At 39.3% G+C, this 27761-nt stretch overlaps 1 protein-coding gene across 1 annotated transcript in view; it reads right to left on the reverse strand.

Moving 5' to 3' along the window:
• SCUBE1 (signal peptide, CUB domain and EGF like domain containing 1) overlaps positions 1-27761 on the reverse strand; it is a 219319-nt gene that overhangs the window by 68517 nt on the left and 123041 nt on the right. Inside the window, exons 7-8 of the mRNA XM_026067845.1 lie at positions 27446-27535; positions 6396-6512 (exon numbers count right to left, since the gene is read on the reverse strand). Coding sequence (XP_025923630.1) covers positions 6396-6512; positions 27446-27535 — 207 coding nt within the window. The remainder of the gene's footprint in view (positions 1-6395; positions 6513-27445; positions 27536-27761) is intronic.

A 27761-nucleotide genomic window follows, 5' to 3' on the forward strand; every position in this document is an offset into this window, starting at 1 on the left:
AAGGCCTGCTCCAAACCTATAGACTTGATTTTAAAGGTGTTAAGACACCTATATGATGTGAAAAGTGTGGTCTTATGTGCCACTTTAGTTCCATTTGCCTTGGTGTAAACTTGACTGATACATATATTTTACACAGGTTATCTTGCACAGGGATATAAAAAAAAGTCAAAATTGAGTCAGGGATATAACAAAGCAAAACCTTAGTTCAGCATAGGTAATTATTCCTCCTGCAAATCTTGCACATTCAGTCAATCAGTGAAAAAAATATGCTACCATGAAACTTATCCAATCAATCACAGTCAAACAAAGCCAATATCATAACTCAAGCAAGCCGCTATTTGATGTACTGAATTAGCAACTTTACTGTATTAAAGGCAGACAACAAATATCACCTACACTCTTTCTAGTGCTCCCTGCCAACAAAGAAGAAACATTTTCATTTTTGCATGAATTGATCAGAATTGACAAGATGCCATTCTAAAAGCTTTAATCAATTTAATCCAATTTAGAGAAAAACGTAAAACAAATTTTAAGTAATTTTGACTAATGAAATGATGGAGGAAATCATAACTGTTCACAGATATTCTGTAGCCAGGAAATGAAGCCAAATTGGCCAGCTAAACTGTTCATTGTGAGCTTTTCACTTAGTGTTAGTTTTGAATGAAAAGAGAGGAAAGCCTTCAACATCTGAGTCATATTCTCATACCACACTGATGTCAAGCATTAATTTTACAGATTTAATTTAATGAAACCTTTCAGTTCACATTTAACAAAACATGGCATATTTTGCTTAATTGAAACTCATTCTGTAACAAAATAGTTTCCTCACGGAAACAATTCCATTTTAAAAATTTAATTCACTATCAAAATTTCACTTTTTTGTATCCAAAAATAATTTAGAATGCATTCTCCTGACATAGTAGCCTGCAATGAAAGAATGATCAAAAGGGGCAATTACTATGTCAATCTAATAAAACCAATGCAAAAATTCCTGTTATTTCAATAAACTTTGATTTAGGCCTTTGAAATCGTTCATTTGTCTGTATGCTTCTGCTTTTCTTTTCTAGATTTCTTAATGAGAAGGAAGGATACAAAGTAGAGTTAGTGGACAAGCCATTCAAAGACATTTCTGATGCTCCCACTGCAGCACAGTCAAGTATTTAAGCATGTAAGTGCCACATTTCTCTGCTGCATCTGAATGCAAAAGGATGGGGGCCTGCTTCGAGAAAGTGGAGAGCACACCACATTGCTGGGTAACCATGGCAATGAGACAGCAGGAAGAAGAAATGTTTGCCTAAACAGCATCCAGTCACATAACCCCAGCATAACACTGCTCTAGTTAAACAGTATGCCAGAGGACTAAGAAGAGCTCTTAGTGTAGCACAGTAAATAAAATGCCCCCACTTTAGATGTAGATGTGCAGGGACCTTTCTGTCTCCTAAGCACATGTCCATGAGATCACCTGGATGGCGCAAGGATGTATTTGCACATGGGAAATAATACTGCTGTATTCAGCCACAGCTGGGGGCAGATTATCAATGTAATATCACACTGCTAAAAAAAAAAAAAGGATATTTTAGCCCAGCTGAGAATCTGCCTCTCCAAAATGCCACTGTCAACCTTACCTATGAAAATGATGCAAAACAACAAGTTGGTTAAACAAAATAATAAACATCTTGTTATTACAAAACATCTGGGACACTGCAAAGTTAGGTGGCACTTTACAGAACATATTTGAGATGTGGCTTTTGCTCCATTAATCTTTCAGATGCATTTGCACTTGGCTTCTACCGCTTAAAAACTATATCCTCTTTGCCATTTGAGTCAGCAGTTCAGGGGGGGGCTGCACCTTGTGCACTCATGCTATGGCTTTGTGTACAGCGGTGCAAAGTTGCATTATTCTGGGGCACAAAAGTGCCTCAGGGGGCACCGTTTCTTTGTTAAATCCTTGAGGCAGAGGTGGAGCACATCAGCCACACTGTCCTATATTTTAAACCTTGCCAGAAGCCTGCAGCCCCTGCCCTAATTCACTTCTTGGGGTACCCACAAAGAAAGCTCCTGTTTTCTCTCAGATGTTTTTTACAGTCATTCCCAGTCCTTCTTTCCTGTAAATCCTAGAAATAAGACCCCCTTGCCCAGCTTTTCCCACATCCTTATGTCGCTGCCCTGATGCAGCCAAGTCCTAAATTGTTTGATCCAGCTCGAAGCTGGTTTAAACAGTCTTCAAAAATTAAACTAGCCTGACTTCACTCCTTTTGATTCCCACAAGCTTTTCTCAAATGAGTCTCCTGCTTTATCAGTTACATAAGTTGTACTTGATATAATTAAACGCTAAACAGACAAACCTTTTCACTGAGGGCAGATTATGGCTGGCTGCATGAAATGGGTACTTAGCAGGGAAGATGCACAGAAACCAACTAACAGGGAGCTAGGGACCAGTGAACCCCTGATATCCACAACATCAGGGATATTGAAAAGTGGGTAGGAGGCAATAAGGACCCTGGGCTACTAAGTCATTTAATCCTCTCCCTCCCTTTCTGTCTGTTAGTTGATTTATGAGGGATGATTTGGTAGGCATTTCAGGAAATGAACTATCCTGTTTTGTCATGCATAATACAATAATCAACATTATGAACTCAACATTGAGCTGGGACAACCCAGTCACAATGGTAGGAGAAATTAAATAGCATTAATTAAAGGGAGAGTATAGGAGTCTTTTGGTCTGGGATGTGTCTCCTCTTCTGTTAGCTGATGAAGACCTCCATGGTTTGGCTTCTTAAGAGATATGGTCTACAGCTGATAAGAAAGGTGAAGGGAAATAAGGAGCATTTTTCCACTGGCAYCAACCCAGCTGAGAGAAGATTTTGGGCTGGAGCCTGACTTTCAAAGAGGAACAGAAAAAGCTTAGTGAATCTGCATCCCAGCCACCATTAACTCAACTGAAGGTCCTTCTAACTACCCCACAGACAAYACTTTTCTTCTTATTTGTGTGCAAGATCACACAAGGGAGAAAGAATCAGATACAAAAAGATTTTTCAAGCCATCCTGTTTAGGCCACAGAAATCAAAACTATCTTCCTCTACAATAGTCTTCCTACCGGCTACCCAGCTTACCTGTACGTATTCCACATGCTAAGACTTTCTCCACAAGAATCCTTCTTCTATTTTATTGAAATTTGCTAAAAACTCGACTACACTCTGCATTAATGAAAGGAGCCTGATTCTTTGAGGTACGATGAACTCCCACTTCCCACAGAGCCTGTGAAAGAGCTCGATGCGCAAAACTGCTGAAGATTGGTCTCTTAAATCACCTGTAACTTGTTTCCCTGCACCTTCCACTTTCTGATATATTGGGAAAGGGCCAGCAGAAACATTAGAATTTCAGTCCTGACTCAGTTTTATACTCTGTGATTTGAATCCATCCCAGCTTTTACAATAGAGCTATAGAATATGAATTATGGTACTGCAAACAAAGTGTGGAACAATTACTGACATTTAGAGGGATTTATTTACCATCTTTTGGCAAATAAATCATGTCTGCATATACTCTTTCTTTGAAAAAACACCTTTTCTTTTATATCCATACTTGTTTTCATCAATATTAAACCTTTAATGAACTTCCAAACTACTAAAAAAATCTGTGAACATTTTGGATAGTAAACTCTTTTACCTTTTATATGCATACACAATGCCTAACAGACTAGTCTTGATTTTTGACCAGAGCCACCTAGGAATTTTTGTTACATTAAATAATCTTATTATTGTTTCATTAATTTAAAAATAAATATGTTCCTTAATTTAACTGATTCACTAATAGAAAGTAATGAAGTGGCAATAGGTTTCCATAAAATAACAGTATGGTAAAAGCGCACTATTGAAGAAATCAGCTACAAATGAGCTGAAACTGTCTATTTCTAAAATTACAGATGAATAAATTGCACAACGTCCACTTTGGAGTATTCAGCAGTTCGGATGCTTCTCTGAGTCTTATTTAAAACCCTTGAATCTCAGCAACTACATAATTTCAAATAGTAGCTCTACTATATAAAAAGCCATAGGTAGGGAGATGCCAAAATGGACTAAAAATCACAGACTTTCCAATCAAAACATTCTTTTTGGTCAACATTACTTGCTAACTTCAAGCTAAACATATTAAACATTTCACTCAAACCACAATTGCATTTTTCAGTTAATACATTAATTATCCCTCCAATTTCTCTCAGCTTTTCTTGCATGCCCAGTCTCTGTATTTTMCTTTCATATAGGGACATATCTTTCTCCCATATTTAGAAATACAGCCGCTCTCAAAATGATGCTTCTGTGAAAAACCTCACTTGGAAGCACTGTGATGTTTGATAGACTTGGAAACTCTGTCCACAAAAGACAGCATGTGATAGCTGTAYGGTCCCTGAAAATGCTTTAAAGGGCACTCAATGGATAATCCATCTCTATTATCATGCCGACGTCATTATTACAGATACATGGAACAACGGACTGCATATATAAGAAACTGCTGGCCAGTCAACTCAAGGGGAGTAAAGGAAAAAAAGCAAAGGAGAAAACTTGAGAAGTTTGCTCTTTTCTTTTGGTTCCTACACAACACAAAGGAAAGAATATGTGAACACTGAACTCCCCCACCTCAATCTTTTGCCAGATCTACCTATAAGGAAGAGGAGCAGAGAAGGCACCAGTGTTACTCCATGGAAATGCTCCCTTTGACATGCAGAAGATGTAAATCTTAGAGGACAGTTTTGACTTAGGATTGCCTTTATAATCTACAGAAGAAGCTTCACTGATGGCTTCAGGGAAGCAGAATCCAGCCCAGAAATCTCACAGTGCAATACAATAGATAATTATTATTTTCAGTTAAATTAAATGCAAAACACATATTTTACTGTTTTATGATGAAGGATGTTTTCTAAAATATCAATAAAGGTTAAAAATAAATGACCTGATTGGTCTGTAAGTGAATTTCCAGTTGCTGTTTATTGTAAGAAAGCAAAAAAGAATCTGCAACATCATAAATAACGTGGATTCTGTTTCTTATATTTTATTCTCATAAAAGAGGGAAAAAGAAAAGAAATGCAAAAGAGCTTAGAACTAGGGTTGAGGATCAGTTGGATATCTCATTTTGTCTGCAGTGCTAATTATAGACTTGATTATTATATAAATATTGTTTCATGCTAGCTCTATGGCCCAGCCTCTGAATGCAAGCAACCTAAATTTAGAATTAATCTTATTTTCATGATGTAGTTTCAATAATAAACATTATGATTATGATCAAGTCTAGGTGTACATTACAGTATTAAAATGCCTCCTTTTTAAACACTCGGTGGAATCAGTGTTACTCCTCTGCTATGGCTCCTCTGACAGTAAAAATGAAGATTTATTTTTATGTGGCTTGAAGTAAAATGACTTATTTTTGATGTGTGCTCACCCTTAACTATTAACATTGTGTGCAATGGCAGTTTAAATGTTTTATTTTCAAATAAACAGGCAAATGGACTGTTATTTCTATAAATACTAATAGGATCATGCTCAAGCACTGGGAGTTTTCAGCCTGGAGCAAGGGGAAACCACACATTTTCTGTTTATTTTTGTGGGTTTTACTATTTTAGGTAACATCAAGTCCTGGGTTGGAGCTATTCTGACGTTTTTGGTTACTTTGAAGAAAATGGTCCCAATAGTTTCTTAGCAAGTTAGGTCAACTTATGCTAAATCACTGAGCGACAAAAAGTGTTCTCTGTGACAACAATATGTAGGCCATGTCCTCTTGGATGTCAATCTGCAAATCTCTTTCAAGGAGCTGAGAAGAAATCAATATGAAAATGGAAAAATGGTCTAGGTTTTGCTTTTGCTTTATAACTGGCTACTTTTGATGATTTGAATAGGTGAATATGGACAATTATTTATTTGTGTGAATTTTTTTTTGAGTAATACCTCTGCTGCTTTTGCTCGGCCTCACTTAATGATAACTTGATTGTCTGGAGGTAAAAAAGTTCTTGTTAAGATTTTTAAGTTGCTTTTTGAAAGTACAACTTCAGACACCATGAGATGTCTCAAGTTCTACAAAGGTCTCACACTATTCTCTGAAACCTGAAGGTTTTTTGAAGTCCTGAAGATTTTTTTTTTTTCAATCTCTGATCAGTTTGAAACAGTTTGACCCCTGTATCTAATTTCTTTGCAGTAATAAAACCCACTAATGAATACAGAGTAAAATGATCAAAATAAGCAAATACAGAAAAACTAGGGAAGGAGAAAGCTAATGAACTCAATTGCAATCACTATGCCAGTAATAGCCTTAACTCAAAGTATTGATTAAATATCTGAATATTTACATCTTGTACTGGAACCGCTGAAGGCAAATGATGCATTGCAAAGCAAACAGAAGCTGACCTTTGCACGTTTTCCCATCAGGCTGCAGGGTAAATCCAACTGGGCAACTGCACCGTACCCCTGTTGCGGTATCCTTGCAAGTCCGATCACAGCCTCCGTTATTGACAGCACATGTTTCTGCAGAATGAAAGAGAAAGAGAGACAGAGAGAGGGAGAAAGGGAGTGTAATGAAATGTTCTGGGGGAGGGGAGGGGCATCAACTCTTTGGGGCAATATCACAACATTACAAAAGCAATCTAAGTTTAAGCAAGCCAACTCAAGCAAGCTCTCAAGGTCATCAGGGCCCACGTACTTGTTTTGACTAGTAAATCATTTCCACAAGCCATTATTTCTTTCTCCCCCCAAACCTGTGTTTGTATTGATTATATTTAGTCAGTGCTTTTGAACTGTCTTAGACAATAGGATGGGTTATTGTATATGAAATGTGTTTAAAAAGAAAAAAAAGTGATTGCCTTTAAAAGCAGAACTGAACATACAGTCTGTTTTGTATCTGTCAATGTCTAGCCAAGGCTTTTTAAGGTTCATTTTTTTAAACGATGCTGTAGGCATAATGAACTTTAAAAAACAGTAGAAAGCAGAGCAGAGTGCTAGACTTGGAACCGAGAATTTAAAATCCTTAGTTAAGAAAGAGTTAATGGAAAATGAACTACATACATCACTTTGACAAGAATCTACATGCCCAATCTGTTCTTACTGAACTACAAGCAAAAGGCATCTGGGTTTTGTCCACTTAAAGCTTTTTGCAAATTGAAAGGAGTTTGGAGTGGGTGGGAGGGCATAATTGAGGTCACTGAACCCATTCCAAGCTGTGTCATTGAAATTTCCCAGTGCTTGTAGTATGTAGAATGGTGGCTGGGCAAACACAGGCAATACTTCTTAGCTTTTACAATAGTGGGCAATGACTACTAGGTACCACTCCATTAAAAAAAAACAAACTTCAACTTCATTAAAAAAAAGCAAAAACCCCTCCCTCAGTGCCATTATTTTCTGTTACTTGTTGTGTGCACACATGCGCACCTTACATGTACATACACACGGATACACACACACACACAGATCTGTCATATAGATAAAAGGCAAGTGAAATGATCAATCTTCCTTAGATCCAGAGAACAGAGTGGATATAAGGATGCCAATTTAGCATGCCAGTTTGAACTGTGTATTTATCTGAAAAAGCATATATTTCAGAGAGTGAGTCCTTTTAATAATATCTTTTCTAGTTGCTGTAGCTCTGATTAAATTAAAATACCCCCCCTTCCCAGGACTGCCATTATTCTGCTCAGCTCACCTCCTTCTCACTCTCCCTAAAGAGGCTTTGTCATTACTTACTCAGATTTACAGACTCCTAGTGCTGAATATTCACAGTCTGTGTCACAATTGTACTCGGTGGACAGGGTCAGACAATAAGCTATAGAATATGCTAATGAGGAAGTGCTTTAGAACAGTATGTTGATCAGAAATAATTTACACAGAAGAGAAAAGGCTTTATCTTTAAAATGACTAGTACTTAAGGATTTTTATTTTAGTGTGGCCTCTGCTAATGCGCTCAAGATGAACTTATGCTGGCCCTTTGCGGGGACATCATGGACAACATTGCTTAAAAAGAAGCAAAAATAGTTTAATTGTTTTTTTCTTTTGTACTGGCACAAACCTCTATATCAGTTTGGGAATGTGCTGCTGGCACTTATAAACAAACTGAAAGCAAGGGGCTGTGGGACAGAACATTCCCATCCATAGACATACACATGTGCTTTATTAGGTATATTTGTTTTATACCATGTGCATGTATATGCTATATACTAACATTGTATAAAAATGTAATTAATATGCAAACGTATTTGTATATAATCGCTAGCAAGCACAGCTAACATAGACTGATATGTTCTTAGGAGACAGCTTTCTAAAAATGCAGCTGATTCTGCAACTGCTTATCTTCAGATGAAGTTCTTGCTCACCTGTGTAATCAACAAAATTAAAGGGCCATTTTGCATGAGTACAGACCATTTACGTGAGTAAAACTTGCAGGATCTGAACCTAACTGTTTAAGCGATATAGCTCTGATTTTCTTTAATTCCCTTGGGAAGGGCTTTTTTTGTAGGTTTAAATGTTGACACTGCTGTTTGAAGAATTCTTCTATAAATTACAATGCTGGCATTTCCATTTGCATATGAATGTGTGTGTGTGTGTGTGCCCTCATGGGCCAAAATATCAAATGATTTTATGTTTCAGAGAAGGGAAAAAGTTTCAGCAGATTTACTACGACACATGAAGAGTTCTTTATTGCAGTTCATCACCATGAGATGAACATTACTTAAGCGCTAATATTTCTGCTTTCTGGATGACATCCAGTGAAAATGAATAGACACAACAATTTTTTTTTTCCCATGGTATGGATGACTGGATCTATAGGGTAAGGGTCATTCAGTGAACAAGAGTTATTTCTATGTATAAATAGAGAGAATCAAGCCAGCTTTTCTTATTTTCACAGGAATTTAGTAAAACAAACTGAAAACGATAAATACCCTTCAACTTTTCTGGTGACTCTGACTAAATACATGACCAGCTCTAACAGAACGAAGATTCAAGTGAGCAAGAGGACATCTGACACTACCTCTAACATTTTGGATAAGCACAGAGATGTATTGATAAAATTCCTTAAACTCAAGGTYGTGAGAAAAAAAATTGGTAAAAGAAAGCAAATGTGAATAGCAGAATGTGGGAAAGAGGTATCACAAGCTACATCAAATAGAACTGCTGAGGCCTATATGCAACAGAATCTGAAGTGCGCCACCACTTGTGTTTCTGCTAGAAATGACGTCAACCCATTCTTCGTCTCACCACTATCACACTTTAGTATATATTTGAAATCCAAATTTAAGTTTTACATCTCACATAAAGAGCAGAAGCAAATGACTTATTTCCAAGCCATCATTCTGGAGATGCTATACTTATATGGAAAGGACAGAATGAACGTTCAAAATTTGGATCACATCTTTAAGGGTAATGTTGATCCTATGGACCATTTTCCTCTGGTTTTCTCTCTGTGAAAGGTCACCTCAGCGTATCTATTAGTCATTTCTTTTTTGTTTCAGGCTTTTTTGGCATATGTTTCTGATGTGTCTTACTCTGATGAAGGAGCAGAAAGAGGACTGGAAGACACAAAGCAGTGCTGGGAAACTTGACATTTCGATTCATTCTGAATTACAATAAAGCTCATCATTTGAAACTGTTAGACTTTACTGTGAATTTAAAGTGATGCTTGCAGCCTACTTACATCTTATTGAATTCCCACCAGAAAACTGAGACAGAAAGGCAATATGGACAACTTCCATTGTGTTTTTCCACAGTAAGATCCTAATTCTGGAACAGTCTCTCAGATATTGGCTTCCTGAATTTATAGACAAGAGGTAATCAAAATCATTACCAAAATGATACGCCTATGTTTTACTAGGTTATTATATTTATCTTTTTAACAGCTTTAATTCCATTGGTACTATGGGATATTCACTGTTTCTGCATATTAAAATATCCTGTTAGAAAGCATAAGCTTGAGGAGTCAGTCCTTCAGCACTTTATCAGGAATACTCAGTAAGTTGTCATGAGTACATGAGTATTCAGTCCTTTAATATGTTACTTCAGCATCTGCAAGGKTTTAGCAGCGACACATAAGTCCTTCAGGTCCTAGATCTGCAGTTTTTGAACTAAAGTAGAATCTCTACTGTGTGGCAATAGAGCTTGGCCAATTTCTTAAAAATAAAAATGACACCAGACTGGACTTATTTGGCTTTGAATACTATTAAATGCCTGAAATTCTGAACACATTTTTCATCATGTGGAAAATTTTCTGAAAATCTAAATTTCTGCTTTTTTTATGAAATAGGCAAAATCCAAATATTCAAAATATAAGCCTCTATTCAAATCTGTTTTTTGAAAGTGGCCCAATATTTCATAAGGCCATTTAAAATCTGCCTCAAAGACAGGTGTGTCATCTCAATGATCAAAAAAACAGGATGTGATTTTACAGGTTTTACTGAAAATGAGGCAAATCTTGGAATCTTTGTTGTTCACTCTGACAACTTGGACCAATTTGAACTAAAATCCAAAACAATGTTTAGGAACTTAGACACAGTGTAAAGCAAAACAGACCTACACAGGTATATGGGACAAGATGGGACACATCTGAAGGTCATAAAGTAATATATGTCTTGGTGAATTCATGCTCTGTAATCTTTGATGAGTCATGGATGCACAGGAGGGTTCCTGATGACTGGAAAAAGGCAAACATCACACCCATCCTCAAGACGGGCAAGAGGGAGCGTTTGGGGAATTCAGGCTAGCCAGCCCCCTATTAGACCTCAGGAAGTTTATGCATCAAATCAACCTGGAAGCCGTTTCCAAACACGTGAAAGACAACAAGATGATTTGGAACAGCCAGCATCAACATAGCAAGGGCAAATCATGCCTAATTAACATGATTGCCTTCTACAATAATGTGACTTGCTCTGTGGATAAGGGGAGAACATGGATATTGTTCATCTTGAATTAAGTAAGGCCTTTGACACAGTCTTCCAGTGTCCTATGGCCATGCTGGTGAGAGATGGACTGGATAAGCGAATGACAAGGTAGGGCATCCGTCAGCTAGTGATCCGGGGCCAACACCACTAAATGTCTTTACTAATGACCTGGATGATGGGATGAAGTGCACTTTCAGAAAGTTGGTGGATGATACAAAATTGGGGGAGTGGTCAACACACTGAAGGGCAGGTATGCTATTCAGAGAGACCTTAACATTTTGGAGAAATAGCCTGAGAGGAACCTCATGAACTTCAACAAAGGCAAATGCAAGTCCTGTACCTGGAATGAAATGATCCCATGCAATAGGACAGGCTAGAAAGCAGGTTTGCAGAAAAAGACCAGGGGTCTGGTGGACAACAAGTTGAACATGAGTCAGCAGTGTGTCCTTGCAGCAAAGAAGGCCAACAGCATCCTAGCCTGTATTAGTAAGAGTGCAACCAGAAGGTTGGGAGAAGTGATCCTTTCCCTTTACTCAGCACTGATGAGATATCTGGAGTGCTGTCTCCAGTTTTCGGCTCTCCAGTGCAAGAAAGACATGGACATACTGGAGAGAGTTCAGTGCATGGCTGCCAAGATGATGTTTAGGGGGCTGGAGCACATGGCAAGGAGAGTCTGACAGAGGCTGAGAGAGCTGTTCAGCCTTAACAAGAAAGGGCTAAGAGGAGATCTTATTTCTGTTTACAGTTAACTAACGGGAGGGTGTAGAGAAGATGGAGCCAGACTTTCTTCAGAGATGCACAGTGGAAGGATGGGAAGCAATGGACAGAAAATGCAAAATGGGAAATTCTGACTCGATATAAGGAAGAAAATGTTCACCATGAGGGTGGTCAAACACTGAAGCAGGTGCCCAGAGAGACTGTGAAATCTCCAAGCTTGGAGATATTCAAAACTCAACTGGGCACAGCCCTGATGCAACTTGACACAGCTGGCCTTTCTTTGAGTAAGAGGTTGGACCAGATGACCTCCAGAGGTCCCTTCCAAACTACATGATTCTATGACTCAATGAAAACTGATTCACATACCCTACAGAGACTAAAGGATCTGAGTTCCACTTTACCTCATTTATTTCTCATAAAGAATACTGGAAGGGAAGAGGGAGAAGGGAAGTCTCATGGACACGGCAAGCAGCACATCAAATTCAAGAGCAAACTCAGCATACTATTTAAGCATCTCTTTGAAGTCTGATGCATTCATATTTCCAACAGGAAATGCTTTTGTTCCAAAAGCTGGAGCATGGAAGTGGAGACCTAAATTTCTTCCCTAACTTTCCAAGAGCTGCTGTGTCACCCTTGGCAAATTACTTGCACTGGAGTTCTCAAGAAATTTTGTGCTATCTTGGTTTCCTCATGTAAAACAGAGACATTATTTCTTATGAGATCTTTTGAAATTCATTAGAACACATGCTCTAGAAATGTAAAATATCATTTCTATGGTTCCCAATAATACAAAAATTATTAAAAGTGAGTTTTGACACCTCCTTCCTCTTAATATATTTTTTGCTCTGATAATATTTATTTCCTCTTTAAATGTAACTGTTTACAGGGATAAGAGAAATTCATCTTCTCTATCCAGTCTAGATCTCCTATAGATTAATATAATGATGCAACAAGATTCGTAAGAGGAATCTTTACCTAACAGACAGGTTTGTGTTTCTTTTTTTCTCTTAATCAAAGTCAGTCCTTTTGAGTTCGCTTTAGTTATGTTCTACTTAAAAAAATAATCCTATAAACTCTGGAATGTGTACACGTACCTGCATGTAAAACTCTGCTTTCCCAGTCTCAGTCAACCTGTTAAAGCATTTGGCATGCTGTTCAGTGTGATAAAATTTTCCTTAAGATGACATCAAACTTTCAAATGATACTCTTAAAAGATAAGAAGATTTTTAAAACTAAGGATGGTATAAGGTATAAGGAACATAGGTATAAGGAACAAAGTGGAGAAGTAACAAAAGGATCAGTCATGTTTCTCAAGAGACCTAAAACAAAATAATCTCTTTTGGGTGACAGACAAATAAGGAGGGGATTGATGAAATTACAGATTTTTTTATTTCAAATTTCAGAAAGAGGCAAGCTCCCTATTTGCACAAGTGTAATCTTGTCCATCCCACTAGAAAGCTGTGTCAGAGGGCAGTTACAAAGAGCCCTCAGGCCATTGTGCAGGCCACCAAGATACCAATCAATGTAGCATACTTGTGCTGTGTAGAACTGTGCTGCTGTATCCTGAGCAAAATACACAACACAGAGAAGTGCTGTGTGGTGAAGTGTTGCACTTGTGATAAATGTCTGTTTCCTTTGTCTGATCAACATGCTCATCCAAAGAGCACATCCCATTCAGCCACAAGTCACCAAAGGAAGAGCAAGACATTTAGCAGCAAGGTGTTTCCTTTGGGAATGTGGAGAAGCAGTTCTCTGATCTTTTCCAAAAGTGCTGTTACCCAGCATGGCAGTCTCCACTCATCAGGATCCAGAGGCCTTATTTATTTTCCATCTGTTGATCATGAAAGTATGACTGGAAAGACTGGAGAACAACTCTAAATGAAGGAGCTGTTTTTAATAATGTGTATGTATAAACATGCAAAGAAACTTTAAAGGAAGACCAAAAGTGGCCAGCTGAAGTGAAAAAAGAAGAAATTACACATAATCTCAAATCAAAAGGGAGAGGGAAGGCACTAAAGTCACCACCTATATTCAAGTAAGTCTTACAACAACTGCTGCTGTCTTGATCATCTTTCTCAAGGAAAGAGCCTGAGAGATGGGACAATTAATGGCAGCTCCTTCCACAGGAGCTGTCCTTGGAAGAGAAAATGAAAAAAAATATATGTACAGCTAATTATTACCTTCTCCTCTGAATGAGAGAGGAAGGCTACACTGAACTCCTGTCTCAAGGTCTTGTGCAGGGGAAAAGAAGAATTTTTGCAGCAATGTGTAGGCAATAAAAGATTAGGATTGGCCATATCTGTAGGTTTATAACATCAAACTCCAAAGAAAGAGATCCACACACTGCAAAAGTACATGCCCTCTTCTCTCGCTTCAGCTAGTAATTAGCAACAGGTTTTGAAGGTAATTGCTGTCAGAAGGATGGGGTTTTTTGTACTGAATCTCAAATTTAAAAGGTCATTGATGGGTTTAATGCCATCGAAAGACACAAATCTGGATAATGTCTGACTTTAAGACAAAGGGAGTAGAAGAGATAGGAATCCCTCTAAACAGAGGGTTTTTTCCTAAGTTTGTCAAACTTCTGTAAACTCTTTAGATTGACATGGTAAGAGGTAAGTACATCTGAAAGGAAGAGATGAAGGGAGAAAAATGTTTATTTCCCATACCTAGTTCCTATGATTGGCCAATATCAACACTGACACTAGTGCAAGTTAGAGCAAGCTAGCAGTTCAATTGCCCTTCACTTGGAAGTAGCTTGCAGCATCCTAAAGCTCACTGGGTCAGCAAAACACCAGGTGCTCAGGCTTTGCTCCCAACACCTGTACTACACTGGAAGAGCTTATTTTGAGCTAATTTTTATGCCAGCAAGGAGCAATTCGTGGTGGAGCACTCTGGAGCTGTGAATTTAGAGTAGCTATCAGGTCCTATCAGGTAGGTCATAGCTGCCAGGAAAAGTTGTAGCTAATAACATTCAGAGTCTAATCATATCTATTTCTATACATGGTCTGAATTTTGTACAAGATGTCTACAGCAGCCCTGTCTGAATGCAATATCTTATGCTCAGAATGACAGTCTTAAATTCAGGGCTCAGACACATGAACAAATCAGTTCTGGTGAGTTTGAAAGCTAAAGGCTGTAAGCTGAATGGTAGATTTACAGCAGTCACCCTCTTAGCCTGCCACAGTATGAGGTATATGGACAATCTTAAAACTTTTTTTCTTAATGAGGTTTCTGTGAGGTAATATTCCTTAGCAACTGGAGTGGCGACAACGGTTAAACTACTGGCAATCTTTGTTGCTCAATAGATGTGCCATAATTAAAGTTGCTGTAAACTGCTGATGTGTCTGAACCAAGAGATAACCTACTTGTCTATTCTAAACACATAAAAATGAGTTGAATTGTCTGTATTTAACACAGTAAAATACAAATTGACTCTCCAAGCTATGTGTACAAGACAAGGAAACTTATATATTTGTCTAAGTGAGAAAAGATTAAAGATATCTTTGAAAGAATGCCAAATGCCTGGCAATTTGTAAGTAAGAGTACAGAAAAGCTGAGAAATGTCCTGTTAATATTCATCAGTGATGCTTGATAGCTATCATAGAGTTGCTACTCTCTTCTCATTTGCTTTATGTCCAGCACTGATTCCCAAAAGATTTTACATGTCTCAGCAGAAGTCAAATTGCAGGACCAGTCCTGAATAGAGCATAGGATGTCAGTGAGTACTACCTGCAATTTAAACTGATTTTTTTTTCAAGAAAGATTTCAAAGGAAACTGCCAGGAGTTGGGTGATTGTATCACTGTAGCATTTTTGGAGACCTCATGTAGACCAACACCAGGAAATCACTGTGCCAGGTACTATTAAGTCACAGTTAAGAACCAGTTATTAAATGAAACAGTATGATGCTAAAATAACTTCTGTATAGAAACACAAGATGACAGTAAAACATGGAAATCAGTTGTGCAGAGATCAAATTCCCAAAGTCAACTCATGGGTAGATTGTAAGTGAGAATGAACTTGCTGGGTTACCTTTAGTCCTACTAATCATATACTCATATTTGACATATACTTATATATGCTCAGATATTTTTAGTTACTTCAGCATCATAGAGAGTCTCTTTCTCTCAGGAAGAACAGCCACTGCACTGCTAGTCAGGGCTATGGCATATTAGAGCAGTTCTCTGAGAGAGCAGGCACAGAATTGCCAGCAGTAGGTCCTGCTCAGCTGAGTATCATTTGCTCCTTCACTTTCAAGAACACTAAATTCATTCATAGATTTTAATATAAAAAAGTACTTGAAATCAAGTTAGCCCATAACTTGTAATGCACCCCCTTTTTCCCACAGAGAGCTCTTTGCTCAGTCTGGCTCAGAGGTAGCCTGTACTGATGTCTCATCTGTTCACTTCAGGTTGATATTGCAGCACAACCTCTACCAAACACAGCTCTTTAGTTACCTCCAGGTATGCTGGGTCCTTGTGTAGGTAAACACCTCCTCTTAACATTTATGTTATGTAGGGGAATCTTATGGAAATGGTTTTACAACCGTGTCATCACTGGTTGCCTGTTGATCACTTGCATGACCATGCCTAAAAACAAAGACTGTCTAACTGGCCAAAAGGCCAGTCCAAAATCCCACTCAAATTCTAACCAGAAATGCATTGACACAAAATACGAAAGTCTGAAACGTGGAACAGATTAGAACCTAACTCAGGAAAGGCAAATTTGTTTGGAAAAATTCTGTTGACTACTCAGTTGAGCTTGCTTTTAAATAAAAGGAAATATGCAGAGTAAGTAACAAGGCAATAACACATGATAAAACTGCTGCTGCCATCCATAAAAGAACTTGCAAGTGGCAGTGCATGGAATATATGGTATGAGATCAGGGTACAGGGAGGAACCCAAAAGGCTGCAAAGAGAAGGAGAAACTTAAACACACAACTAAAATATTTGAATTTTCAGTTAAGACACAACTATGTTATTCTCATGCAAATTATGCTCTGTGATGCTGAAAGGATAGAGAAAGAGAAAGGAGAAAGAAGGAGAAACTGAATGAGATTCCTACTCAGAGAATGAAAAAGGTGAGACAGAAAGAACATTCACTCCATTATGCCTGTCTCCCCATTTCCCTGCAATTTCATGATTGGTAGAATATTATTTGCATGAAAATAGGATGACAATTCCGCACTGCCATGTAGTGAATGTGTGAAGAAATGACTAGGTGAATCCTGCAGTGAATCATGAGTCCTGCAGTTTTCATTTTAGAAACATTCTATTCCTTATCAGGGAACACTGCATATTTAGGGAACTACAGTCGATAGATTGGATCAGGCATTTTATAAACACTGGATGAATCAAGTCTGATCCCTTAAAAATTGCACGGTTAGTTGTGATTGTGTTGCTCCCTCTAAATACAGAAGCCACATTTAAGAAAAACTGAAATACTCTGAACACTGCTAAGGAGCATTATCTCCTGAACTGGGACAAATCCTTTGATCTAAAATGGAAAAGCAAAACAATGGAAGGTAGTGGTAGGAATTCTGGACAAGGTCAGAGTCTTTATCATTTGCAAAGAAATGAAGAAAAGGGATTTTTACAGGAAATAGCACACCATTCACTAACTCAATGGATAAAAGTGATGATAACTCAAGATGAAAGGATCTGCCCTTGGGAGAGAGAGAATGGATGAATGACCTCAGGAATTCCTTCAGTCTATTTTCTATAATTTCATATAGCAAAGTAAAACTGACAGAAAGAATTAAAGTGGGATTTTGATTTCACAGTTAGTAACTGAGTTACAGAGCCTCCTGGCAGTGTGCCTGTTAATAGAATGTTTTAAATGCTTTATTCATTAAAACAAAAAAAGGTTGTGATGCATACAGAGTGGCGCATTTGGCCTTCTGACAGTGAGCATTTCTAAGTCAGATAAATGCCATTTATAGAAATAAGATATATTTTAAGTCATTTGAAAGAGTCCTAGGATGCAGTACAAAAAAGCCAGGAACTGAAGTACATATTGAAAAAGTTCTCTTGGTTTAAAGCAAGCCTTGGTAGACTGCAACTATGATAGAAGTTAACTGCTTTGGAAGCACACTTGAAAACTTAAACACTACCTTGTCCATCTCCATGGTGTTAGAGACAGGAAAACTGAGATTAGGATCACCTGGAAACTATCATTTCATTTTGAAAGAGAACCAAAATCAAGACTGCGGAATCTATTCTTATTTCACATTGGAAAAAAAAAACCCTAAGACTTTTGGAAAATTTCTAACAGAAAACCAGACATTATAACACTCTTTATTCCAATTGCTCGGTAGCTCAGGCATTACATGGCATGTTGGAAGCCCAGGTTCCAGTCTCTGTTCTTTTATGTTTATTGAACCTGAAGAATCGCAAACCCTAATCAGACTATCAGTTATCAATACTGGCTCAAAAGGTAAAACAACTTCATGAGGCAATAGTGAGCGAGTCTGACTTTACAGCCCAACATTCACCTGGGACATGGGTGGTAAATCACCAGAAAGGGTCTTTAGTACCATTTTCTCCCCTTCCAAATGAATGTTCTCACCAGACTACTGTGTACATTTTGTCTTCCTATTTCTGAAGATCATTCCAGGCAAAAGCAATATGAAAAAACAGAGTCTTCCTACAAAACTTAGTTTCAAGAAGAAGAAAGACTCTTGTCAGATTAAAAAAAAAATTAGGGAAAGAATGTAGTGCTGAAGTAAGATCTACAGCTCAGCAGTGTTCCTTCCTGAGCTGCAAAGGAACTAAATTTGGCTCCTTCTGAAATCCAGAAAATGGCGGATTCCCATATGAACTACATAGTCATTGTGTGCCTTATATTGAATACAGTAATTCAAGACAGAGGTTTGACTTTGGAGAAGTTATTCACAGTGAACCATTAGAGGAGAGATCTTTGGAGGTCTGAAAGAACGATCAGTGGAGGTTTCCACTATGATATGATGTCAGCTGGATTTCTCCAATACTGCAACCATTTGACACCTGGCAGAAGACAATTATGTTAATTATCAGACTCTGGTAACCCTAGTTAATTTTGTAAATTCTATTTCCCTGTAAACAAGAAAGAACTGTATGTCTCTGCTGAAAAGAAAATAGTGACTCAAAGAGATTAAGTTCTGAAATTCCTGCCAAAGAGAACATCAGACTGGAGGTAACAGCTTGGATCAGATAGACATAGTAGATTAAAAAGTCCACAAGAACACTTACGCTATGACTCGTACAAAACATAAGCCATAAAGCCTCCTTACTGCTCTGCCAAGCTTATGGCCTTCTRTAGAAAAGACCACAACCCTCAAAATTGCAATGTGTCATTGGGAGAGGCAGAAATAAGAAGAAGGCAGCCTACTAGAGAAATCAGAAGGTTTTTACTTGTTACTCACAAGCATGTTCATACAGGGCATATTCCCATGCAATTTAAGACCTAATTTTTTAGCCTTAAGAACACATAACGGGGTACTCTCAAACATTATGAAAATGGGCACAGTCTGTCCCATACCACCAGTCCTCAGCTCTGAAATTCCAAGAATTTCCAAGTGGACTTGGAGGAAGAAGGGAGAAGGGTGGCTGACCATATGAGTGTGCACGTGGACAACACATCTCAAAGAAATTCTAGCTCCTAGTAAGTGACCTTTCTTTCTCCTTCCATGATTGTCAATATGAAGTTCACACTGAAGGTGGCTAACTGCTGTAGTCCCCACCCTATGCAAGCTACCTGAAGGAGGGTCTTGATTCTCCTGAAACAAGGAGAGTAGAGAACTGCTCTGCAAAGAGCTGCATGCTGCCTGGAAGCCTCTAAGAGGACAAACTGCAGAAGTGGGGATGACAGTCCAGACAGCCTTTCTGCATATCTCAGTTATAGAAACACTGAAGTAGCTCGAACTCTTGGACAGTATGTTCAGGTCACAGTTGGTGGCTCCACCCCTGCTCAATAACAGCAAGACACAATCTGCCACCTACATTGATAGTCTTGGGTGGAAATTGCTATAGCTAGGTACCCTTCTGTTATGGAGTATTTAGGTGAGGGGTGCTCCTAAAGGATTTGCTCCCAACCAAATGAAAATCTAAACGAGTTTGATGTCCAAGGTGAATAGAGTTGCCTAACCCTTAGATGTATGTGGTTTAGGAAAAAAATACTATACGCCTGACTATCTGGATCAGGTGACCCATAAGGCACAATGTTGGATACCAGTTTCGGGTGCAAATGGGTAAACCTAAGGTAAGATGGATCAGCTACAAAGCTCTGAATCTCTCTGACCAATGCAGTTGATGGAATAGATGCTAAAATGTTTGCCATCACTGAAAAATGCAGGAAGCCGTGGCCATGAGCTAAAATTGTTCCTTTGTAAAYGTGAGCATGCCATTAAAATCCTATTGCAGGTACTGAGCTAAAAATGCTGTGATAGCTGGTGAGAAAATAATGAAGAGAGATTCATCTCATCTAACTGCAGACTACACTGCAATATAAACAGCTACAGACATTTCATCTAGACTCACTCTGCACTCACTTTTAGAATATGATATGTATCTTAGACCTCTAAAACGAGGTGAGATGAATCCCACCCCTTGTATGCTCCCACTAGTAGGTATGGGGCTGAAATAGATGTCAGGTATACTTTCATCAGCCTAACGGAGAACTCTTGCATTCTTTGGATGCAGGAAATCACTGGGGGGAAGTCATCCCTAAGGGTAAAAGACCTAGCTGAACACTGCACAGACTCTAGCCATCCAGCTATTCACATGCATGCAGTAACTATTTTTGTGGATGTTTCTTATCAGAGAGAAAACAGTCACTTTAACCCAGAGAATGAACTAGTTGGGACAAAGAGGGATTTGCAGTTCAACTGAAAAGTTGATCAAGGCCTGTGAGACCATGCCTGAAGCTAAAACAAAATATTTCCTGAAAACAAAACCGCTTCAGCCAGAACAGGATAAACATAGTTACCTTGGCTTATATTTCTGAGCACCTTCAGAAGGCACAAGAATGGATGAAAGGCCTGACCACGACACAGAGAAAAGACTACTGGCATGTCTTAGGGTGGCCAAAGCAAAAAAATTGATGAACTCTAACAAATCATTCTGAAGATGCCATTCCAGTACACTCACTTGTGATCTGCCAGTCTGAACTGGCTCTGGCTATCTGCTGCAGTATTTGAGATCCTTGGGATATGTGCTTTGCAAAGCATGTCCACCTTCAGGCAAAAAGGAGATGATTTTGTCCTGTAGAACATGCAGTGCTGTTCTTTGTCACAAGCTACACTTGATCTGTATGAGGAATTCTCAAACTACATTTTGTACCGCTCATGTCTCTGCTAAGTGACAGGACTGAAAGCGGTTTTAGTGGAAAACATGCCCTGCTCTCCAGGCAGGTAACAGGGTACTCATTATAAAAGGTCTGGAAGGCTACTGAAAATGGAAGAACAGCCATCTGCAGAGGTCAAATGATTCCTGCCACTGTGAGGAAAAATACAAGACTAGTGAAAATGTTACCTTAATCGCTGGATATGTGCCCTGAATATAGACCCATCAAAGCTCTGCCTGTAAGCCATCGTCATGAAGCCAGGATTGGGGTGTAAAATAGGTACATACAATAACAAATCCCAGTCTGTCAAAGCTGGTCCCTGTTGGTGTGGATTTCCAAATGCCTTAAAAGATTCCCTAGGCTACAGAAGCAATCTAAGTAATAAAGCCCAGGACAGTTCAATGAAGTTGAACAGTTCTACAGTTTATACAAGCACATCGGTTGACAGTAAAAGTGTTTGAAAGGATCTTGGGAGCCACCTCCAAGGTAAGAAAAGAGGTCTACATTCCTGAATCTGAGGTGGGCTGCAAGTATAGCCATAGCTTTACTGAAGACCCGAGGAATCAGTGTTCAATGGCAAGACCTTGAGCTATCTTCACTCATGATGAGTTAAGCACATCTTGTGAAGGACTAAATTTCAGTGTAGAGTTTGGGTGTTCCAAAGACACCTGTAGTGACAGTAYTACTGCCATTTGCTCCACTATCCTGACCCTAAGCATGCATGGGAAATTACTGTGCTTCCTTAAGCTCAAGACAGGCTCAATGCTCTKTTTCTCTTTGATATAAGAAAAACAATTTTGTAAAACTCTGTTCTTGAGACAAGAAGGAACTGACCTTCTATCTCCTAGGGCCAGAGGAAGACCATTTTCTTGCCAAAGTGGGTTCTTATAACAGTGACTATTGGAAAGAATAGAAAAGGGGGATAGAAGATGAGGGAGGGAAATGTAGCCTCTGCAGTAGTTCTGAAGTTATCTGCATCCAAGCCCAAAAGAACCTGATCCATTTGACTACTAGAGGGCACAGGGAGGGAAATGAAACATGGTGAAAAATGGATCAGGCCCACATCTTCAAAAGTGTTGATTAGAAAATAAGATCTGAGAAACATCCTAGTGGATATAAGCTGGGTCACATCATAACAGTGTTGATAATGCACCTTAAGGATTCATTCAGTCTAGTAAGGTCTGTGATGTTGACAATGCAGCAAGTGACTGCATTTTTAAAGAGAATTTATAAAACCCCATAAAACTGCTTGGTTCTCAGAACTGACATAAAGTGTTCAGAGAGACTTGGACAGGCTGGAGAGGTGGGCGGAGAGGAAGTTCAACAAAGGCAAGTGCAGGGTCCTGCACCGAGGGAGGAATAAGGCCCTGCAGCAGGACAGGTTGGGGGTTGACCTGCTGGAAAGCAGCTCTGCGGAGAAGGACCTGGGAGTGCTGGTGGACACCAAGTTAASCATGAGGCAGCAATGTGCCCTTGTGGCCAAGAAGGCCAATGGTCTCCTGGGGTGCATCAGGAAGAGTGTTGCCAGCAGGTGGAGGGAGGTGATTCTCCCCCTCTACTCAGCCCTGGTGAGGCCACATCTAGAGTACCGCATCCAGTTCTGGGCTCCCCAGGACAAGAGGGATGTGGCACTACTGGAGCAAGTCCAGCGAAGGGCTACAGAGATGATTAGGGGACTGGAGCATCTCTCTTATGAGGAAAGGCTGAGAGAGCTGGGCCTGTTTAGCCTGGAGAAGAGAAGGCTGAGAGGAGATCTTATCAACGTGTACAAGTATCTGAAGGGAGGGTGTCGAGAGGATGGGACCAGGCTCTTTTCAGTGGTGCCGAGCGACAGGACATGAGGCAACGGGCACAAACTGAAACACAGACGCTTCCATCTGAACATGAGGAAAAACTTCTTCACTGTGAGGGTGACAGAGCACTGGAACAGGTTGCCCAGAGAGGCTGTGGAGTCTCCTTCTCTGGAGATATTCAAAATGCGCCTGGATGCGATCCTGTGTAATGTGCTCTAGGTGACCCTGCTTGAGCAGGGGGGTTGGACTAGATGATCTCCAGAGGTCCCTTCCAACCTCAGCGATTCTGTGATTCTGTGATTCTGTGTTCCCAAAGAACAAAACATTACCTGTGATTTTTTATAGGAGATGAGGACTTCTTAAGATGTAAGACCAGACAATTCTGGCTCCTCAAAGAGGACATTTTCAATCACCTATCACATCTCCATGAGCAGTCAACCTGTCTGTAAGGATGGAGCTCAGTGACATAACTGATGTTAGAAAACCTATTTTTGTATCCACAGTATCAAGCCCTATGTGAAAGAGAGCTTTAGGATATCAACAGACAATTGTTCTGTAAAATWTCTGTAGCCTTTTCAAGTGAAAGACAGTTCTCAAGAAGACAGTTACACTAAGCCAGTAGAACTTAATAATCTGCAATATATATAATAATAAAGATCTGGATTCAGGGATATCTCAGCTTTCCAGTCCTGGATTGTAGGGCCACCGGACTTACATATTCTCTCCAGGGCTGCAATAGCAGCAAGAAATTTGGAAACTGCATACATGAATAAAAGCAACTTCCATTACTAAGGATGTGATACTGAATGCAATACTTTGAGGGTATGTGCATTAGAAGGATTGAGCAGAAACTGGCTTCTTCTGAAGTTGTGTGCGTGGAATAGAATGGCTGTAATTCAGGTAGGCAGGGCATGATGTACTGTGTTTCCAAGTGATTCTGGAGCTGGATGAAAAAAAGATTTGAAATGCATTAGCACACTCATCTAATCAGACAGGACAGTCTCATGCCATGACAGGAAAAACAGTCTTGGGCCAATAAGTCCTCAAGGAAAAGAAGATCAAAGGAAAGCAGGAAGGTCTCTTTGACTGCTTCTGAGAAATATACTGAAAATATTTTTAGGAAAAAAATTGTATTCTATCATACAAAACCAAGACTTGAACATAATTTTCAGAGCTAAAGCCTGTGCTCAACCAACTGCAACATAAGTGTTTCAGTTATGCCAGACATTTTAGAAGAACTGAGGACACTGGTTTTGTCCTACTGATTTATAGCAAGGGCAAGCTGTCCTGTGCCAATGGAGGTGTAAATGTACCTTACAGATAACAGTAAGGATAAAAAGGCTCTACTCTTGAGTACTTGGATGTGTGCACTTCTGCGGGATGAACGTGCAAGTGAACAACTATTCCTAATTTACAGAACTCCCATGGATCAATGTCCAGTTTATACTTCACCTCAGAAGTCTTGCTGATGGCAGAACTTTGCCTAAAGTCCATCTGGAATACAATAAGGTGCATCCCTTTCCACTCTAAAATGGCAATGGCCCAGGTGGAAGGGAAGGAACTGTAAACGAACAGTGTGAGTAGCAATCTGCTGTTACATTCACAGATCAGAGAAAAATTATACAGTGACATCTTGTAAATGAAAGAGGTTTTTACTCCGGGCCCAAGTGTCTCTGAACAGGGGAGATAAAGGACAGCTGTAAGCCCTCAGGGCTTCCTGAACATTATTAAAAAAAAGCCTCCAGTATTCCCCACACATACAGCCTTTCTTGTTTTGATAGTACACCCCCATCAGTTCAAGAGTTAAAAATCAGTTACAATTTTATTAAAAAAAAAAAAAAAAAAAAAGGATGAAAATTCCTAGGAATTATTTGAATGGCTCTGAAGTAAATTTTCTTGCAGATCATCTGAGAAGACCTGGTTCTTGTCTGCCTCACAAGATCTAAATAAAAATACATCTAAAAGGAAAGAAGGGAGCAAATTTATACTTTTCTATATTTCAGGCTTAACACAAGTCACAGGACCACACCATGACTTCCAGGATCCAGACCCCTCTAAGAGGCAGTCTGAGCTACAGAAATGGTCCGTCTTGCTGTAGCAAAGTGAATGGCATATACAGTCATGTAAAACAGCAGGACTGCTCGTGCAAACTTCAGTCTTCTGTGAAATGGATTGAGGATAGCCCCTTGAGATAACAAAGATAACTTTGGCTTGTACTAAGAGTTACAAAGATCATAGTAATTTTAATAGCAGGCAGCAGATGATGTGGGACTAAAAACAATTGTCTCTGGGCTTGCAATCAAAACCATCTTCCATCAGACTACTAAAATCACACGAAGTCTGCTACTTTTCCTACCCATCCAAGACTGCCTGCAGCAGTGTCAAAAATCACGGTCTGTTTGCAAGAGCTGGTAACAAAGTTTCCTGAGGAGCCCTCCAGTACTTTCTAAAGCAGCTGTTTAGAAAGCATCTGAAGACACATGGCATTTCATGAAAATGCCACTACAGTCTGGAAATGTACTAAGACTACCAAAAAAATCAAGCTTGGATTTTCTGCACACCAAAAATCAGAGCAGAGATAAACAGAGCAAAAATGTCCCTAATAAGTAAGCCACCCACTCAGATCTCACCTGCTAATTACATTTCTTTTCAGCTCTAGTTAACGTTTTTCTAAGGTATCAGTTGTTCAAACACAGCATGTCCAGAAACTCAGCTCTTGACTGATGAGTGCTAATACAGGAAGTAGCAAAGAGTGAGACAATGTATTTTGCAAACTGGATTTTTAACTCTTTCCCTAAACCTACATATTTCTAGAGTCTATGTTTGGCTTGGGACCTGCAGACCTGCTGTACCTAAGAAGCTTGTTGCTAATCATAACCTATTAATTCTGCTTGCCTTCACTCTCATAGGCAGTGTGAGCTTATTTTCAGCTTGGATAATTACTTTTATCAGAGGGCGAAGTAGCAAAGCAGTGTACTATGTTGCTCAGTCACTCTCAACTGTATCCTACATACTGTTAGTGGCTGGGCAAACTCACCATTTAGACCTTGCGGACTGGATTTTCAAAGGGAGGCCCTTTGCATGCATTTTTTCCTGACTTTCAGTGAGAACATAGGTCTTATTGAAATTCCAGCTAAAAGTGTTAATGGCACTTTAGAAAGCAAGAAGAGTTGCCTCATAGCTTTCATCAACTTAAATCAATTTAAACAATGCATCATTAAACAACAAATCAATATGGGTCACTTGCTAGGTCTGCAAACTCATTTCAAACTAACAATCATAGATATTCTAAAATAAATATGTCAACATATGCCCAGGTGCTCATAGGAGGGAAAATATTTTACCTCAACATTATTAATTAATACCATTTCAGAGTCATGACACCATGCCATTTGCCACATGGTGACTGTTTGCTGGCCTATGATTAAGCTTGTGGTTTATCACAGGTGACAAGATACAAGTGACGTGAAAACCATACAACAGTCACCACCTACTGCAACAATTAACCCAGCAATCAATTAAATCAAATTTTCACAGAGAGGCTTCTGCTCTTCTAGAAGCAGTCCTTCCAGATAGGTGCTGAGCCTGCCAGGGACTAGCAGGGGAGAATCTGCAAAGGACTTGGTGCTTTTAAGAGAGGAAATAGCAACTGTGAGGGAATGGAGCAGAATCTCATCCTTCCAGAATCTCTTGTGTGGATAACGAAGCCCCATCTTGTAAATAGTACATCGGGTATGTCTCAATAGGGCTCACTGTGCTTAGAAACTAGTAGAAATACTGTATGTGGTGCATAAGGCATGAGAATGGAAAATACAGAGCAACAAGCCACCTGGAAATCGCCAAAATGTTGGCATCATTCAGCCAGTTGTGCTACTCTATGACCTTTGCTACATGAAAAGAAATCTGGCAGAGATGCAGCCACTCTACCATTTTTATTTCCAAAAGGTCATTCTCATTAATGGCCATAAATGTAACGTGAACAAGAACATTACAGAGGTGAGCAATGGGTTAACTGAGAGCTGAAGCTAAAGAAGTATCTTCATTGTTCAATGCATCTCTTCATCCCTTCCACTCTTAGGCTCCAACCACTGAGAGAAACAAGCCATGCTTTAGTCTTGAGAGAAGAACATACGGAAGCTCACTAGTCACTAGGGAAAGATCTTTCAGTGGTTACTAACGTAGCAACAAAAAGGAAATAAATGAATTTCCAGTCATAATACTTACATTTCAGTCAAAAGTACTGCAAATATGTAAATAGGCAAATACAGTTATTCCCTTAACACCACATATGTAATAGAACATGGTTTTATTTCACCATCATCCACTTTTAAGTCAAAAGGCAGGTCTGGAACATGATTTTTTAGGAATCCTAGAGCAACACATACACACAAACACACACAAATCACATATAAGAAGTAGCTGGCATAAGGTAAGTAAGGTTAATGGCAAAAGCTTCTTTCTACGCAGAAGAAATTGAACATTAAAGCTGCAGCATTAGGAAAAAAAGTTTAAAACCAAGAAATGAAGTTGTACAACAGATGAGAACTTAACAAAATTGGTGACCTTTCCACACAGATGAAATCAACTGAAAAAAAAACCAACAAACCAAAACCAGAGAACCAAATGAGACCAAAAGAGAACCTCCCCCCACACACATACAGACAAAAGTGAGAGCACAACAAAGGAAGTGGAAGAAAAGTGTTACCCATAAGTAGCCGCCGTTTCACCCGCTTGTCCACATCAGCTACTGACGTGGCATTGTACTCAGAACTCTCAATTGCAGCCTCATCCTTCTCTAAAACACAAGTAAGGGACAAACATGGAGCAGTTGGTTAATCACAAGCCCAATTTTCCGCTGCCTAAGACAGTTTCTTGGCATGGCGCAGCCAAAGCCAAGAAGCAAGGCATGAAAGCACTACATCCCCGTTAGAGAGTTAATTTCCTTTGAGACCCCAGGAAAAAATTAAAGGGTGTTTGGGGGAAGGAGGAAGAAAGAGTGTGAGGAGGAAGAATGGTCAACT

The sequence above is a fragment of the Apteryx rowi genome, unplaced genomic scaffold (assembly GCF_003343035.1).
Source record: "Apteryx rowi isolate R43461 unplaced genomic scaffold, aptRow1 scaffold_263, whole genome shotgun sequence".
Classification (NCBI taxonomy): domain Eukaryota; kingdom Metazoa; phylum Chordata; class Aves; order Apterygiformes; family Apterygidae; genus Apteryx; species Apteryx rowi.